Raw genomic sequence first — 18,650 nt, 5'->3', positions numbered from 1 at the left:
GGTCACACACGTGTGGAAACCGTAGCGCTTAGAAAGGCATAAAAAAAGACATAGGGTATTACATTACTAGCCAGAGATGCACCTGCTCAAGATGAATGACCAATAATATCATAGTCTCACTCAATAGGATGATTTGCACCCCTACAATGTGTACAAACACGAGGTTCATCACTACCACGACCACGTCCTCCTCATCTACGATTATCATGTCCTCCATATTTCAAAATCATGGCCCCTACCTTAGTTGTCATATTTGAAATTGCATCCATGTCCCTACATACCCCATCTTGATATTCTAGATCCACGCTATAAGAAAGCTAGTCTCTGACTATGTAAGAAGATTAATTAACCTATATAAAGTAGTGGAAGATGAGATAGCAACACTTTACACTAAAGCATAAACTGTAGTTAAAGAAGATAGATGATCCATTATAATAATCTACTCGCGAACACCTTCATATTCAAAATTCAGCTCAGAAAGGAATTGCATTATTTAAATTTCTTCACATTGCTTTCATATAGAATCATAATCCTTTGTGCAGTAAGGGGGGATAAGATAATAAAGATATATCTAACTTATCCCACATACCCCGAAGAGCAAATAAGTACTCATTCAGTGTTCTCGAATGTTGTTGAAACTTTAATATTTGAATTCAACTTATAAATCCTAAATTTATTTCGAGTTTATAAATATATGTTATGAAGGGTGTCCCATATCTTTTTGGTAGAAGTAAGAAATATAACAAAATTACTCATAGAGGGATCACCAGGTCATAACTTGATACTTCTCCTCAGTTTAAGTTTTAAAAGTTTTAATTATAGAGTCAAGAGTTTCATTCAACGTTATATTCAAGCCAGTCTCTACCTCATAAAAATAATTTCACTAATTGAGTATCTTATAGATAATTATTACAATTCAATATGGCAATTGTAATCAACCAGGTATGAGATTTTAAAGACCTCACAATGGATCCTGGAAAAAAGTTTTTCCTTCATAATACAATGTGAAAATTCACGTGGTGTAATGAAATTGCCACGACTGCGATGCGAAAGCTATGCGGGGCTACGAAAAGAAGGTTATATCCTATAGGGGGTAATTAGGATCAATTAAAATTTATGTTTTTTAAATTCAGTCGCCTACTTAAGCTAACATGCAATTAACGCTAAAGCTTTCAAGCTAATAGAGGGCCTAATCACATATACTAGAAATAATATGCTAATTAAGCAACTAGTTTAAAAACATAATTATTGGGGGCCTTGTACAAAACCTTAGGATCTAGCCTCCTAAAACAATCCAGAATTATGGGATAATAAAGCAATGAAATAAATCAAAGCATAAACCACACCACACAAGAGATTTTTATGTGGAAAACTCTCAAAGAGGTAAAAATCACGGGACCTCGTCCAGATCAACAATCCACTATGAAGTAGAACGTTATAACCTTCTTCACTCACGTAGGAGTAGATAAACAATAAGAGAATAAAAGAAAAGCAGAGAGATTTCACCGATCACGAGGACGTAGAAACGCTGAGATGTCGAGTGCACAGTAGATCACCTCTACGAGTATAACCTCCCTTCCACAAGCTTCCTCTCTCTCTCTCTCTCACGTTTGATAGCCCTAAACCCTTTAGCAAACCCTTACAAAGCTTTAGAAAACTCTCTTGCATTACCTAAAAAAGCCCTAAGCACCCATATTTATAGATTTAGAAATTCCCTTTCGCACCTCTTGCGAAACCACCTCCAATTTCCGCAGTCCGCATAAGATCCGGACTCAAATCTGCGTAAGCTCGACTAGTCAAGCAGAGTCCTCGACTGGTCGAGCACTGTTCACTCGACTGGTCGAGCCAGCCCTCGACTGGTTGAGTACTGTTCACTCGACTGGTCGAGCACTGTTCACTGAGCTCACTGGACTTTGAGTCGAGTGACCCTCGATTGGTCGAGCACTATTCACTCGATTGGTCGAGCAGTGCTCTCGACTGGTTGAGCAGTGCGGTGATTCCACTGTTTGTGGCATCCGAACTGCACCACATCTCCTTTGACCTAAGGAGGAAAACCCCATCAATAATAGTTTACATGTGTGTGTGTGATGTGCTAACTATCAACTCCTACTATTCATCTAATCATGTATACATATAATTAAACATTTACTACATAAGCATAATTAAACAAGTGCTCAAATATAATCTCAAACACAAGTATGTATAATGGTTTGGTTTCCCAACTCTACTTCTGATGGACACACTTAACCCATGAGTGTACTAGATTTCACTATTAGAGGTTTTTAATCAGTTTCACCTCTTACACAAGAATCGACTCCCACAAGAGACTTTAGTTAATTTTCCTTAAGCTAAGAATAACATCGGTCCTAATCCAAATATCTATGTTTACTCCCGCCGGAGACTCTCACGAAGACTAACACATACGCACCCATGTTCAATGGCTACACAAGGACTTTGATTTAGCCCCTATACAAGAACCTAGTCAAGTTCAGTAATTTAAACTCTTACACTTAATCCTACATAAGGACTGAGTATATATGGAATCTTACACATGACAACTTATCAGATTAAACCTATTTCATTGTACCTTCTCGGGTTGCTTGATTTATGCTTTCCCGTGCTTTAATCATCTCCCATTTGCTCTCCCGATCATGATACTGATGCGTTGCCAATGCTTCAGCTTCAAGATCAACCACCTTTCATGTGATACACATTTGAGGTGACTAAGGTGATAGGATGTTGGTAGAATCTCCTACAGCTAATAGGAAGTTGTAATTCATATGGGATTCACTATATGAGACTTATAGCGGATTTAGACAAGAGTATACCTATTAAAGGTTAAGTCTAATTTCTAAAAAATAGTGGAGTTCAAACTCATCTTCAAGGTGGATATTAGAATCCTCATTAGAGTGTTAATCTCAAGAAAGATAAATTAGCACGCATTAGTTTTGAGGCTTGGAACGAGGGATATGATCATGGAATTACCTAAGCTTTTATTATATCAAAAACTCATCATTATACCTAAGAACTGAATGCCCTTTATAAGGAGTTCGAGCTGTAACGGTTTTTTTTTAAAGCTAAAAAACGACTCTTTCGATGGTATCGAGCAGGGCTTCGATGGTATCAAAGAAATCGAATTTCCAACTAAATTATTGTTGGACAATTTACACACTGCTATCCGATATCATCGAGTAGTCTTTGATGGCATCGAGGATATCTTTTGATGTCATCGAAGGTTCTTCGATTCCATCAAGAAACTCAGATAACTTGCTGAACGTATTTGAATTACTGAATTCCATCGAGTGGTCTTTGATGCCCTCAAGGTCTAATCGATGGGATCGAGCAACACTCGTAAGTTTATTGTTTTAGGCGTATGATTTCATTTCACAGTAGTTTCGTACCTCTTATAGCCTTATTTATCTTATTTCAATTAGGTTTCTAAGGATAAGGGATGAACAATAAGGTTTACCCATTAAGCCAAGACCATCTAGAGTTTTAAGGATTGTTTTAGGTTAAGGGTTAAGGTCACCAAGGCACCTTATTTACCTGTTATTTGCTCTTTGATGCTTTTGTACTCTTGTGTCTTTGGTCTTCAGTTTCTAAAAGCTCAACCGACCATATAACATATGGACTCACGTGATTGGTAAACAAGGTACATAAATCAATGCACTAACATAAGGGTCCATAGGCATATAACACTAGTAAATAAAATACTCAAAATACGGTGTACAATTTTAGATAACTACCAAATATATGGTGTTCAATCCACAAAACAAAGATACAAAAACAACGTTATACATTAAATCCAACAATAATGATTACCAACTGGCCTGAATCAACTATAAAACACCTAAACAGGAGATTGGAGCATCAGCTGAGACTTTTGATGTATGGCCAGTGACCCTAACCCCCAAGCCCCACGAACAGTGGAGCCGGTCTATAGTAGACCAAACAAGCATTAAAAAAAACTAAAAAAAATTAAAAAAAAAAAAAAAAAAAAAAAACCTCTCCCTAATGTAAACAAGGCTATTGATAGCCAAATACAATCAAACCAATCCACCATATGGAGAAATATTTGAGAAATAATTGATGATTTAAGAGATATATATATATATATATATATATATATATATATATATATATATATATATATATATATATATATATATATATATAGTGGTCCAAACATATCTCAAATTAAGAAAAAAAAAACATCACAAAAATCATGACAAATCTTCTAAGATAGAGCTTTATTGAACCATACTTTTCCTGATAAAATTTTGTTTGTATGCATTGTATAGTTGCTGACCTCAGTAAGTTTCTATGATCAATGTGAATAGCCTTTCTTTGATACCAAGTAGATATGGAGAAGAAAATAGAAGAAATGAGAGGAGATAAGAGTGAGGAGAGAGGGGAGAGAAAAGCTTAGGGGAAGAGACTTGTGTGTTAGGTCTTATTAGCCCTAGCATACAAGTCACACACCTTTTATTATATTATTTAATAAAAATATTGAACATACTCCTCAGGAGTACACAAAACCCATACCCAAAATACATAAATACACTTCATTAATTTCCAATAGAACTGCCAATGGTATCATACAACTCCAGTTTGGCATTATGATGCTCCTAAGTTTACTGTATTGGATTGGCTCATAGAAAGAAAAAAATAAAAATAAAAAAAGTGCTAATGGCGCAAGAGAGGAATGATTCCTCTGAATGTTTGTGTTATGTCTTTTGTAGTGTCGAGTGGGTGAGGTAGGAAAGGCTTTATTGGCTGATTTGTGGTCTATTTGGGAAAAAGGAGTTGCAACCGATCATGCCCATCAATCCAGACCATCCAATCGATCAACCTATTGAGTCCTAGCTAATTTTGAACCAATTGGGTGATCAAACCCTTAAAAATAATATTCAGCAAAAACCATTCTAGCAACGGTCCACAACTATCCACATAAATGATACTGAGTTGCAAGAAAATTGCTCTCCCCTAGGAATGTTTAACTTGAGAAGGGAAATTATCCAACAATCACTAGTGACTCGGCCTGATCAAGATTGGATGGTAACCACAAAGGGGGATTATAGGCCATATTTAAGTCATAAAAGCCGTTGACCTAATAGGCGACAAGTTGGATGAAGGATTCTCCTAAAACTACCCAATATCAGAAGATTTCGACCCTTTGATAATTGTTTTTTTTTTTTTTTTTTTTTTCACTAAAGTATATAACAGAAAGCACGAAAAATTACAGCGAGACATACTTAGGAGCAGACATGACAATCACGAAGATTAGCAATAGCAGCAGCCCAATCAATAACCAAGGATCTTGCTTTGGAGAAAACTCCCTTGGCATTACCGGAAGCATACTTGAGCATTCAACATTCTCTCTGAATCCAAACCATTACGGTATTTGTTCCTTAGTTCAATGTTGTATCCTACCAATCTGCAAGCTATTTGAAGCATCCCCAACTATAGCAGGGATTCTCGATGGAGATTCTAAAACTGCCCATTATCAGAAGCTTTCGACCCCCTTTGACCAATGAACATTTTCTCTCCGAATCTGAACCATTACTGTATTTGCTCCTTTAGCTCAAGGTTGTAATCTACCAATCTGGAAGCTATTCAAAGCATGTCCATCGATGGCAGGGATTATCACATTGACAGCTCTGTATGGAGAGAAATTGTGCATCTGCTGATGTGCAGGAACCGGTGATTCCTCAATAAGGAATCCCATTAAGACTTATCAAGACAGTTGCCTCACTTGGGACCCTCTTCTTTTCACCATCCGATGCCATGAGCAGGTTCACCAATAGTGAAATTTCACTAGTGATGTCCAAGACTCAATCATTTTCACTAGAATGATAGAACTCAAAATACAGAAAGATAACTGCACAAAACTGAAATGAATGGAGGTATTGAAGCACAACCATGTCATGCTTTAGCTACAAAGACAACATTCTCCTCCCTTGGTATGGTGATGAATCACGAAGCTACAAGAGAATGCGAGTGATGATGATGATGAGCATTGTTCCGTCCAAGCCCAAGACCCAAGCCCAAAGGGACCCCATCGCTCTTTCCATGGTTATGGGAGGAATGTACAAGCCCATGATGGCTCGTGTTTCCCGATTCCACATCAATGCAGACGTGGCCGTTGCCATTGGCATGATGACATTGGTTCTCCCCATTCTGCAAATTAGTATTTCTGGTAATTGGAACCATCCCGATACCTTCAGAATGGACTGGTTGTTCCATGTACTCGATGTCTTCATTATAACCATTTATCAAGAAATCCAAACAGTTTTTCCGAACACCATGATCATATGGATTTCTAAAGCCTCCGCCTGGTCCTCTGAGATAACTATAGCGCATTGCATTTGCCATTTCATTCGTCGTAATATTGCGAGAGATCTACACCATGGAAAAAAAGGAAGCGATTCAGTACCACCATTAAAATGCATCAATTGTCATCTTCATGAGCTTTGCTGGCAAGGGTCACAAAAGCTGCTCGCCCCTTCTGCTCCACCACAGGATCTGGATTGCATTGTATATGGTTCCACATGGCAAAATCTCACTGATCAGAGGTCCAAACTATCCATGCTAAAATAAGAAGCTGCTTTTCTCGACCATTGCTTCTCCGTTTGTATGGACAGCATGATCTCTGATAAATAAGACTCTTAACATGTAGCCCATCATGATGGCACCTTCTAGATGAATGGTCTGGATCATTGCATGGTGGGGCAAAAGACCAAGCCACTAGGGGCAGGCATCCCTAGCATTTCTGCTATCACTTTAAATCATTATGAGCTAATCATATTTAATCATAATTGCTAAGTTTTGAGTTGAGCCAGCTTTTTGAAGTCAAACACAAGGCCATCTCTTGTCATCAAAGAACTTAAAGATACAAGCCATAGGTATTATGATTTAAAAGGAGATTTGATTGCTAAGGGCTGAAGTGGCCTGCTCTTTCCAAGCCAAATGGCAAAAGGAGATTTCAATGATTACGTTAGCACCCATAAAATGCCATGCTATTGCAATTCATCAAAGTCCTGTAAATCTACACTGTGGAAATGATCCATGGCAACAATAAATTGAAGGAAACATGCAACCACCAAGTATTTTATCAACATACCTGTGAAGCTTGTACAACAGTTAAGACTGCAACGCCGAAGAAAAGGAAAAGATCCATGACCAGAAATGATATAGCGCTGGTGTGATGCGTGCCAGCAAAGTTCAACCATGCTCCGAAAGAAGACGGAGAACTTGGATCTGTCAAGATTCCTGCATTTCAGAAAAAGGAAAATTTTCCATCAGGGTAGATAAAAAAGCACCTAGCATAAGCTTCACTAAAAGGGCTAGAGGAAAGGATTTCCAGAATACACGTACGTATAGAAGTTACAGCACCAGTGACCAGCATTGCAGACATTTCTAGAATAAGAAACATAAAGAAATCCCATTTGTTTCTCTGCAGTGAAAACAAAACATTTAAGGATTCAATCAAAGCACAGGAGAAGCTACATGAATGTGTATGTGAGAAGCCACCTGAATGTGTATATTGAGGGGAAAAAAAAAAAAAGCAATTAGAAGTAAGATTCAACTCATCAGTGTCAAAGCACCTTGCCAATACAATTCGATACCCAAGGGCAGTGATGATCAAACTGCTCCACACAACGATTACAGGTGGAACAGTGCTTCGCACGTAAAGGCCTGACAATCTAAAAGAACGAAAACAAAATATCATTGAAAGAAAACTAGTTATGACTGACAAGTACAAAAGAACGAAGACTAGAATGGGATGTCACCTTGCATGTTGCACACAACTGAGACCAATTCCCAGCTAACAGTGCAGGATTATTCAGCTCTGTCTTTAATAAAGGTTCCTGTTCAAGAATAAAAGAGAGATCAGATAGGAAGATATTTCAAGAGAAATGCTAAGCCAAGAAGCATAGAGAAGAGATGTCAATAAACAAGTAAAGACCCATCAAAAGTCAAAGAAGTGACCATGAAACTGCAACTTACGTCGTCTTTCAGATTTTGTGAATCATGTAGATTCACTTTTATGTAACCAGGATCCTTCCTACAAGCAAAAGGAAAACAAAGAAACACATCAAATCAGACAATAATTTACAGCATCTACAAAAATACTTATGTAAAGCAATACTTTAGCATCTTAATGAGTATATCTGCAAACATGCCCCGATGGATGAAAGTAATAAAAAGAATTTAATATGTGAAACATATTTTATTAAGTAAATCATCTGAAAGGTTAAGAAGATAAAATTTGAGAGAATAATATGCACATCCATACCCTTGCATGTTTAAGTATAAAAGATCCAGCAAAGAGAACAGCATAGGACATAAATGAAGCATCTGCAGATGCAGCAGATTTGCAAAGGAAATTGACATTTCAGGTGCATGCAACTTGATGAGCTAGATGAGGATTCAATATACCCCAGTGTGTACTTGTAGTGGTTGATTTCATGGTTGAAGGATGGATATCCATTGATACAACACAGAATTCAAACCATGGTTTTAAAACTCGGAAACAAGAGAGCTATTGAAAATGACTAGTTGAATCAGAAGGCAGCAAACAGCACATGGAAATGCACAAAATAACAGCATAAAGACAAGAATAGAAGGAAAAATGTTTGTGAATTACCATTAAATATAATTAATGGTACTAGTACATTCAGCACATGCAATGCACATGGATAGAGAGGAAGTGATTTGCCAAAGTGAGAAAGCAGAAGAGAAGCAGTTGCAAAAGGGAGTTATTTGATACTCTGGCAGAGTATCATGGTTTATACTCCGGCACTCTGAAATTCTACTCGTGACATACATTAACTCAACGAAACTATCCATGTCATGGGACCCACTCTAGATAGCCTATTATTCAAAATTCAGATTGATTTAACTATTGTGTCTTCTGATTAATGAGCATTCTTTTGTTGAATTTGGACAATTGAATGTTCTCATTTGACTGTCCATTATATGTTCACCAATCTGCCAGTTAAGAATTTAAATCAACGTATTTTCTGGTTTAAGAGTCATATAAATTCCTGGTCCATTTTATGTTCACCAATCTGGAGAGTTTATTTTGAATAACTATATGTCATGTTACAATTTTAACTGGCTACATATCAACTATTGTACTCTGTCATAGTATCCAAATGTTTCTCGTAGAAAAAAAGCAGGTCTCTCTATAGAACCCCTCTCTCACCGGACAGAGATGGCTTCACCTTGTTTACCTAATTCTCTTTACTTTGACTCAATACCCTTCCCATGGCCTTTGGTAATTTTCTAGAAGGTAACGATTTTACTGATCAAACAAGATCAAAACAGCCAAAGCAAAGCAGCCCAAGAAATAGAGGAAAGGGGACAATCGCTGAGAACTAACATGTTCAAGGCCTGGTCCATTACACACAATTTTTCCCTCCTAAAAACCTCCGAAACTACCCTGCTAAAGTTGCAAGAGCATCGGTTATTTGCCTCCCCATAATACCCACAAGCTGGCCAATAATGACAACCTCGATAAATTCCTCCCTTGCTTCCCAATACCACCCTTCCCATGCCCTCTAATAATTCATATTTTTAGCAAATCAAAAACTAATTGAGGGAAATTTTGGCCCCTAGCTACTCTCATTATATATGATATACACGGAAAGTGGAAGATGACTACTGTCCTGTAAAGTGCAGCAACCTCAGTGAGATTTTGACCAACAGTGAGCAAATGATAATATCCCTGAGACAAGTTTGGAAAGGAAAGGGAAAAAAAAAACAAAAACAAAACTGCGGGTTGCAAAGAAAATAAACCGACTTCATGTTTGCTGAAAGGAGATGTAAAGTAGGAGCAGATTCCTAATGGAACCTTTTAATAATAATCACCAATCAACCTCGTCTTCTCATTAAACTCAAGGTTTGGCATCAACTTGACGGCACAGGTATTTTCCTAGTATGAAGCAGCAATGTGAACCACTACATTTGCACAAGACCACAAATACAGAAAACAACATTGCCATATGCGTAAAATAATCGCAAATCTAATTTTCTTGCACATCCACTATAAAAGATTCAGCCAAGAAAACATAATTCTAGTTTCACTGGTTTCAGAGGAAACAGGTACAGTATACCCACGTAATTTTGATGAAGGGAGATTCTCATTCATAAAATATCACAACTCAACTGAGTCCAATGCCATGACTAATACAAGTTTTGACTGGCAAGTCAGCAAATTGCGCTGGTTTTTAAGCCTTTCTTCTTCATGCACTAAACCAGATTGACAGAACTTAACGTGAAATGCAGTGATGAACCAAAAGCCCTTCAACTTTCAGTAGTTCTTTTTTTATTATTTAACAAAAAAAGAAGCCAATCTTTTACATAATTTTTTTTTAATTGGTTAGCCTGTTAGTACACACACCCCACTGTTCACACTCCACTTGGGAATCGATACCAAGACCTCAGTGTTGAAACAAGGTGATCTTCACTCAGTCTACCACTTGAGCTATGGATCGGTGTGTACATATTGTGCAACACAACAACCTTTTGTTAAAATCCTATTGATTTCATATGCTTGAGTAGCTATAAATACAGACCATCACTGATTCAAAGTACCATAATGATAAAAGCTCTATTGAGCATACCTGCTACATCTATAAAACATGACTAGTCCGGCAGTGGCAAGGAAAACACCCGACCATGCGAAAAAACCGAATCCAGCTGTTATTTTCAACAGATGTGATGCTGCAACCAAAAACAAGCAGCCAAAATAAGCACCATACCATGACTGAGGAGATGTTGCAGTTTGTACATGCAAGAGGCACAGCAACACACCTGTGATGACAGAATGAATATAGATGGCAAGTAGCACTATAATCATACACCAAAGTACAGGTGCAAGCCCTAATTTTGCAATTTTTCCAAGTCGGCTGTTCCCATCCCAGCGTTTCTCTAACAACCTTCTAGCATTTCCCTGCAAACAAATGTAAGAAAAAGCATCACAAAAATAAAGAGATGATCGAACGGCATAACTGTAATAAGAGATCATCAAATTTTTCTTAGGAAAAACCTAACGGGAAAGAAATACTCTATACTGACACTAGATAAAGAAAAAAGTTCCCCAAGAGCTAGTAAGTTTCAAACTATCATGACAGGAAAGTAAAACTTCCTCTGCAGTGAAGTAACACGTGGAGCGGCAACTGCCAAATGAAGTCCGTATTTAGGCAATAATCCTATAAAATGAAATGACACACAGAACACCATCTGCCATGCCAAATGAGGCGAACAGCATGGACAAATGATCCTAAAGGCAAATGGAGTGACAGAACCCTGGATAGCTGTCTGTATTTAGGCAAATGATCCTACCATATTTCTTAGTTCAAATCCGTTGTATCCAGTGGCAGTGACATTTGGATTGTTGAATAAGGAAAAAGTTCACTTTTAGGTTTTTAGCATAAGTTTCCCCTCTTCCTGTCTTCCAGCAGGTATTGCTTTTACCCTTCATTATGTGCTGCTAAATTAGTAGCTCTACATTCCTTTACGTATGTCTTGCTGTAGTCGTGTTTTTGAGCTTCATTATCATGTTTGAGATCATCAAATGAAGAATTTGGCTTCTAGAATTGGTACATTTTATCATATTTATGCAATTAAGTTCTAGTTTTCACTTTGGTTGAATCAGCTCATGCACTTTACACCCCCAACCAGACTTACAAACTGTGATGCATTGCTTCTATGGACCAACTAGCTTGATCAAGATTCAAAAGAAGAAATCATGGTTTGATTACCAGCTACCCACTTGACATCTTCCCTCCTTTCCAAAGCTGTGGACCAGCTGGAACATCGCTAGCAGATGGAGTTGAGGACCTTATCTCAATATCATAAAAGACATTATCAAAATGAACTTATGCAACGAAATGACATCCCTAACCTACAACATGAGAAATTCTTCTCTACGTTTCTAGCCATTGTTTTGAAAAACTTTACAATTAATGACTTAAATCCTACCAATCAAATTTTGCTAAAAAAATCTTAATCAACAAAGAAGAATAGATTTGTGGGGTGATTAATGGAAGGGAAAATTTAAAATAAATAAATAAATAAAAAGGAAAGAAAGAAAGAAAGAAAGGGAAGTGCACCACTGCATGGATATGTTTAATCTAGGTAAGAGGGGACTCGTGAATCAAGGCCTATACTTGGTATCATTGGCTCTTTTTGAGAGCTAAGATCAAATTTATTAAAAGAAATGAAAAGAGAATGCAATTATGACAGATTCTGCCCCAAAGCATTAAGGCAAAACATTCAAAAATGAATCAACAAAACTAAAAGAACAATAGTCGAATGACTTGAGAGACTTGGCCTCACAACCAGGCTCACTTTGGCTCTCCTGAAAACCTCTACACCGCTGCTTGCACAATTGTAGAAAGATCAATTGTTACACTCATGTGGGGGGGGGGGGGGGTGGTTTCGGCCAAGGTCCTAACCCATGGGATGTGGGACCTGGGCTATAAGATAAAGGGATTAATTCGCCATGCTCTATCAGTTCGAGCTTTTAGAGCAAGTGGTTAGTTGTCCTGCATCAAGAAGCCTCTACAAAATTCCCCTTTATGGCCAAGACCGCCATCATGCTAAGCCAGAATGAACAAGCCAATTGACTTTAGCATCACCTAAGAGGACCAAAACAGGTCAACGAACCTCCCCCAGACAGCACAAGCAAAATCACAATGCATAAGCACCGATTTTGAATATTAGAGGGACATAATGCATGCATTAGTGTTAGGCATTTGCCCTTAGATTATTGATAGTTAGCACTTTGCCCTTTTCTACAAGCCAACAAAATGCTACACCTTCCATTTCTGAAGCAGATTGAGCAAGTGCACCATTTCTTCCAGCTCCTCACTTAAATGATTGTGGCAGAAATGGTGAGAGACAAACACCTTTGTCAATGAAGTAGGCTTGATCCAACTTGTGGTGAATCAAGTAAAGGGGCCGATAAATGGACTAGACATCCTCTGGAAAGAGGATGTGACCACCATTTGCCACACAGAAGACTATTTCCTTCTTGAAATTATTTTCACTTCTGATGACCTATGGTCCAAATGATGTCATGGCCCTTGATAGAGTGGAATCGCATAACATAATTCACATAGCCAACCCTAATTGTTGGCAAAAGACTTGGATGATGATGATGATTGCTTTCCAAGGACCCAAAGCTCTGTACTAAGGATGAATTTTTGAACAATCCTCCCACGTCTACCACATATTTGCTCAAAATGAATTGCTTCCAAGAGCTATCCAGTTCCCCCCCCCCCCCCCCACCTCCAGAACTATTTATGTAGGGTAGTTGAATTCATGATTTTCAAGTATCCTATACATGCCCCACCTTCTTTAAAAGGTTTGCATACATCACTCTATACCATGAATGGAACTTATGCTTTATCTTATAAACCTCTCCAAAGGAACTCCTGATGGATTTTTTTCGATCTATCAATAATTCTAAGCTACCACTGACAAAAATCAACATTTGTAGCCTTTGTATGGCTGATGTGGAAGCAATTAATCAAATATTCGTGCATTGCCCATACGTTCATCAAGTGTGGTCACACATCCTCAAAGCCTTTGAAGTTAGTTGGGTGATGCCTTCCTCAGTAGAGTCATTATTTTTTCATGGCACAATGTTCGGCTTGCAAAATGAAAACATTCAGTTTGGCGCTTATTTTTACTGGTAGTCCTTTGGAACATTTGGGGTGAATGCAACGCCCTCTTTTATCATAACAAAACAGGGCCATGGGAGGAAGTTGTGTGGAAAATCAAAAGGGGTGTAATGGAATGGGCAGCAGGGGCTGATGGTGCAAAACATTATCCTATTTCGGATTGATCCTTTTTCTATCCCCTGGCTAGCTTCTTGTATTATTATTATTATATTCTTTTGCTGTTCTTAGCAGTTACAGGGCAGCTTCTTAATAAACATCAATTATCCTTCCAAAAAAAAAAAAAACCACTAACCTAGCACTGGAATTAGGACATAAAGAAGATTGGCATGCTAGACATGGCTAACTTGATCAACATGATTCTACCTCCTAGCGACAAACATCTGCTTTTCCAACTAGAACATTCCCTTCCAATCTCTCTACTATCTTGTACCATGAATGCTTACCAGGCTTGTCAATACACATATGTAGAAAAGAACAGGAAAAAGAGCCTTGCTTTCACCTGAACACCCCTACAAGTCTAGGAACTTCCTCGAGTCCAATCTGACACCTAGAAGTTCACTTTTAAGGATATTGATCTACTGAAAAAACAAGGCTCCAAAGCATTGAATGACCTTCCTTAAATTGTCAATTTGGATTGCTATCAGAATCAAAGAAGAGCAAAGTTTCATCTGCAATCTGAAGGTCACAAACCAATTGAATTTCATGATCAAATTTCAATCTCCAATACGTCCTAATTGAATGTTATGATTATAGGCTGAATATTACAATTTAAGAACCTAATAATATATTTTTCACTTGCATTAAGCACTAATAAGAGGGATATTCGAGTCTGGACTATGTTCAGTAGTGGATTTTTCAAAATCTAAACAGTGCCAAGAAGAAATTTTGAGAGAGTTTTTTTTTTTTTTTTTTTGGGGGGGGGGCAGGGTTGTCGGGGTTCATAGCCTATTCTACAATGTCTCTTATTCCAAGTAAAAAACGTTTCCATATCCATATAAAAACCAAAACAAAATGACTGGTAGAAATCAGTATACAAGTTGAGAGTCCCATCCTCAACAGGAGATGTGGTGTAAGTCCCATGGTTACTAATGTCACACTTCAAACAATCAACTAGCCACTTAGAGATACCAACAGTTATCATGCAATAGATCAGTGCTGCTGAAGCAATTCATATGGTATGGGTCCATCAAAGATAAAGCGACAGATTATTGACTAGAAGTTGCTTGACCACTGCAAAATACCAACTGTTCTTCAGCTAAGAATACCTACAAGGAAAAAAGCGACTTGCCGATGATTCTTGTCAGATGCCAGTTGTGCTGGAGTAAAGCCTGTGTTGTCTGTCACCATCAAATCCTCTTTCTTCCCTGCTTGAACTAGCACTGTACATGCCTCAAGGTTTCCCCTTATAGCAGCCCAATGAAGAGGGGTACAACCTAATGGAATATGGATGGAAACAAGCATAAGGAATTATTTGTCCATGCAAAAATAATATGAACAAGATGGAATAACAATTTACTACCGCAAGACAAGATCACATAAGTTTAATACCTTTTCGAACAACAAAAGGCAAATTCACAAGGAAACATTTTAAAGATAAAGGATTGATTACCTTCTTTATCTTGTCGCCCCCTATAAGCATCCAGGAATAATAGAAGGCGAATACAATCGGCGAAGCCTTTATAAGCAGCCCTACAAATTTGGAGAATGAACAGAACTAGAATCAATTAACCTGCTGAAAGGAACAGGTCCTAGAACTTTCTAATAACCACAACTAGTAGTCATGCTGAATAATGATGTCACTTCTAAGGGCAATTAGTTCTAGAAGATCATATTCATGCTGCAATTGAAGCTAAAACAAGAAACTAATCTCAGCGTGAGGCATCAATGCAATAAAACTCCTTTTGTCACCTAACTGTCAGCCAACCAAATCAGTCAAGCCATTGGAATGTTGTCTATGTAATGAAGGACCATTGGAGCCAATGTTTTAAATATCGATGACATCGGCCGATATATCCCATGATATATCTTGTAACCCGCATGTGTGATACAAAAAAGCATAGGTAGTGCCAATATATCCCACATGTTCGATCCGGTGAGCATTTTCAATTTTCAATTTTTTTCTTTTTTTTGTTAGAATTATGTTAAATCAGCGTCAAATGGTTATAAATGCATTGGTTCTTCATGTTTTGCATGAAAAATCATAGAGCTGGAGCTTTGATTTCGATATCCATTGGTTCTTCATGTTTTCCATGTTTTTTTCCCAAAATTTGATTTTGATATCCATTGGTTCTTCATGTTTTCCACATACACTCCAATTTCGAAATTTGGGTGTAGGTGGTCGAATTTGGGAAAAAGTTAAAATTTTCCCAATTTCTCCCAAATTGCTTGCAATGTTGCACTCCAAACATGAAATCAAGTATGCATGAGGGCTGATCTATTGATTTGTTAAGTCCTTGTCAATGTGCGGAAAATAAAAATCATTTTTTAATTAAAAGTTAATTAAAGTATTATTTTTGTCGAAATTTCCCTTCAACCAACTGTCAATTGAGACTAATTTCAGAGTATTTAGGAGTGTTTGATGAAATGATCATCACAAACACTCTAAATTTTATGCATTCAATTTGAATATAATTGCATTAATTTAGTTAGACAGCGCATAACTTAGGACCCCATACAAAGGAAACCTATTGTGCCATGCACTTCTTTTTGGAGATGTTATGATTTTAAAGTGTGTATTAAGGTCTTTTTTAACAATCCCTGATGTTTCATTGAAAAATTCAACCATTTTCCCAATGTTTCCCTATTTTCCCAAAAAGTGCGATAAATTACCCGATACAAACGATATATCCCGTCCGATAACTGATACGTATTTGTATCTGATGGATTGGATATGTAATGCGATACCAATATTTCGAACACTGATTGGAGCAACAATCATGGTTTACTAGTGGACCCCATGGCTGGCTAGTGAAAGATCAGGACATGATTTAAGGTCAATTTGAGGCACACGTATCCAATCAAATTCCATTGATTGGACTTGGTCCCACATATCCAATTGACAGCCTTATTGTTGGGTTTATGCAAACAACCATAGAGTATGGGAGGGTTTCATACGTACACATATCCAAGCCCATGCGGTTGTACATAGAGAAAGTAGTTGAGTGGTTTTTGGAGTCATTAAGTTGGTTTCTCTTATTAAGTTTTCTTTCCTTCACAATGGATGGATTAGTTTGAGGGCCGATAGGATTTACTTTTTATTTTTCTATTTTTCTATATTTTTTCTACCTAACAAAAAATTTATTGCCAAAAAATAGAAAACAATAAGAACAAGGACGAGGAATCATCACCCCAAACATTACACAATACATCAATCGGTGAATTGAAAACTAAAAAGAACAACATTGGAAGGCCTTGGCGAACATTTTTGTACCAAGGCCATACAATACCTAGCCAAAAATGTGTATAGATTTCCTTTGGTTTTGCTGTTTTCTTTATCAATTAAAGTAACCATTCCCTAAAGTTCATAGCCATATGTATGGATTTAGATACCATAGTATATGATCTAATGAAAGCTTTATGCAATTTAATTAAAGCTTTTTTTTGTGTCTACTGTGATTGAAATCTCCTCTAGAAGTGTGACTATTCTAGAAACCAGTGGTGAGACTCATCTTCTTGTGGTGAGACTCCACAAGAACTGATCCTTTTTCTATCTTCCTTCGCTAACATGCTGTTTGTATGTTAATCAAATGAAATCTGTCCAGGCTATTAAAATCTGGGAAAACAACAAAACACACATTCCTTGTGATATTCTTGGACGGGAATGAAGTTCAAACTGCTTTTAGCTTTTATCTCCATCAACCTTTGGTACCACAGAAAGTTTTTCATGGGTAAGTAGTTTTTTTTCTTTTCCTTTCCCCAGTTACCAAAATCTTTTTGATTACCAGATCCCAACTGTAACCCTAATTTCAATCTCCCCCAAATTGAGCCCCCAAAACCCTATAAACCTTAAACCTCCCAAACTCTAAACCCCTGATTTTGCTAAACCCCATCTCCCCCAAAAACCCTAACCTTAAACCTCCCAAAACATAATTCCCTAAAACCTCCCTCAAATTGAACCCTCAAAACCCTAACCTTAAACCTCCCAAACTGTAAAACCATATTTTTGCTAAGTCCCCAACATTTCTCCATCCTCCAATCCACAATCCCAAACCTTAGATTTTTCAAATTCCTCAATTTTCCAAAACCTTGACCATAAATCTCCAATTTCCCTAAATCTACCCAAATTTGAAACCCCAATCCTATATCTAACACAAATTCAAATCCAATTCTCAAATATTCCCCATAATTTCCCAACCTAAAATATAGTTGCACTAAGTGTGAGGGCATTATCCCAACTGATTGGAGTCAGCTATACGAATCTTGTTCTGCCATTCCATTCTATCAAGGGCCATAACTTCAGTTAGACCTTAGGTTCTTCCACCTAAGATCTAAATCCTAATTTAGGCTCAATTTCTACTGCAAACTAACTCCTAGCCTTAATTCTTCCCCAATCCCCAAATCCGTTCCAACCCATTTACCCTAAACCCAATCCAAATCAACAACCCAAACCCCAACCCCAACCCCAACCACAGCCAGTGTTCAAAATATCGCTGATATTATTTATAATATCGACCGATATTATCCATGTTGCACCTCGGTGGTATGATATATAAGGGTAATAACACAGTTTACAAGTTATCAGCAACATTATCGATAACATCGCTAATATCTTGTGATATTTAAAATATCGCGAGATATCAACAGTCCCTTTGTTATAGATGCAAGTAATTGTTGATACATTATTGCGCGTTTAAGCAAATCAAGCAAAATTACATGTGAAATTCAGCAAAAGAAAAAAATGTTTGTTTGTTTTTTTCCGGGAGGCGATCTCTTCCAAGGGGTATTTCACATTAA

General features: G+C 37.5%; 1 protein-coding gene across 1 annotated transcript in view; it reads right to left on the bottom strand.

Moving 5' to 3' along the window:
• Window positions 1-5,183: 5,183 nt before the first annotated feature.
• The window catches only part of LOC131258406 (protein S-acyltransferase 24-like), a 40,816-nt gene continuing 27,349 nt past the window's right edge, over window positions 5,184-18,650 (bottom strand). Inside the window, exons 4-13 of the mRNA XM_058259718.1 lie at window positions 15,307-15,386; window positions 14,967-15,130; window positions 10,822-10,960; window positions 10,632-10,731; window positions 8,011-8,068; window positions 7,794-7,871; window positions 7,608-7,706; window positions 7,378-7,456; window positions 7,124-7,272; window positions 5,184-6,402 (exon numbers count right to left, since the gene is read on the bottom strand). Coding sequence (XP_058115701.1) covers window positions 5,977-6,402; window positions 7,124-7,272; window positions 7,378-7,456; window positions 7,608-7,706; window positions 7,794-7,871; window positions 8,011-8,068; window positions 10,632-10,731; window positions 10,822-10,960; window positions 14,967-15,130; window positions 15,307-15,386 — 1,372 coding nt within the window. The 3' untranslated portion in view covers window positions 5,184-5,976. The remainder of the gene's footprint in view (window positions 6,403-7,123; window positions 7,273-7,377; window positions 7,457-7,607; window positions 7,707-7,793; window positions 7,872-8,010; window positions 8,069-10,631; window positions 10,732-10,821; window positions 10,961-14,966; window positions 15,131-15,306; window positions 15,387-18,650) is intronic.

Source organism: Magnolia sinica, chromosome 10 (assembly GCF_029962835.1).
Source record: "Magnolia sinica isolate HGM2019 chromosome 10, MsV1, whole genome shotgun sequence".
Classification (NCBI taxonomy): Eukaryota; Viridiplantae; Streptophyta; class Magnoliopsida; order Magnoliales; family Magnoliaceae; genus Magnolia; species Magnolia sinica.
This window is presented reverse-complemented; position numbering and strand designations above follow the sequence as displayed.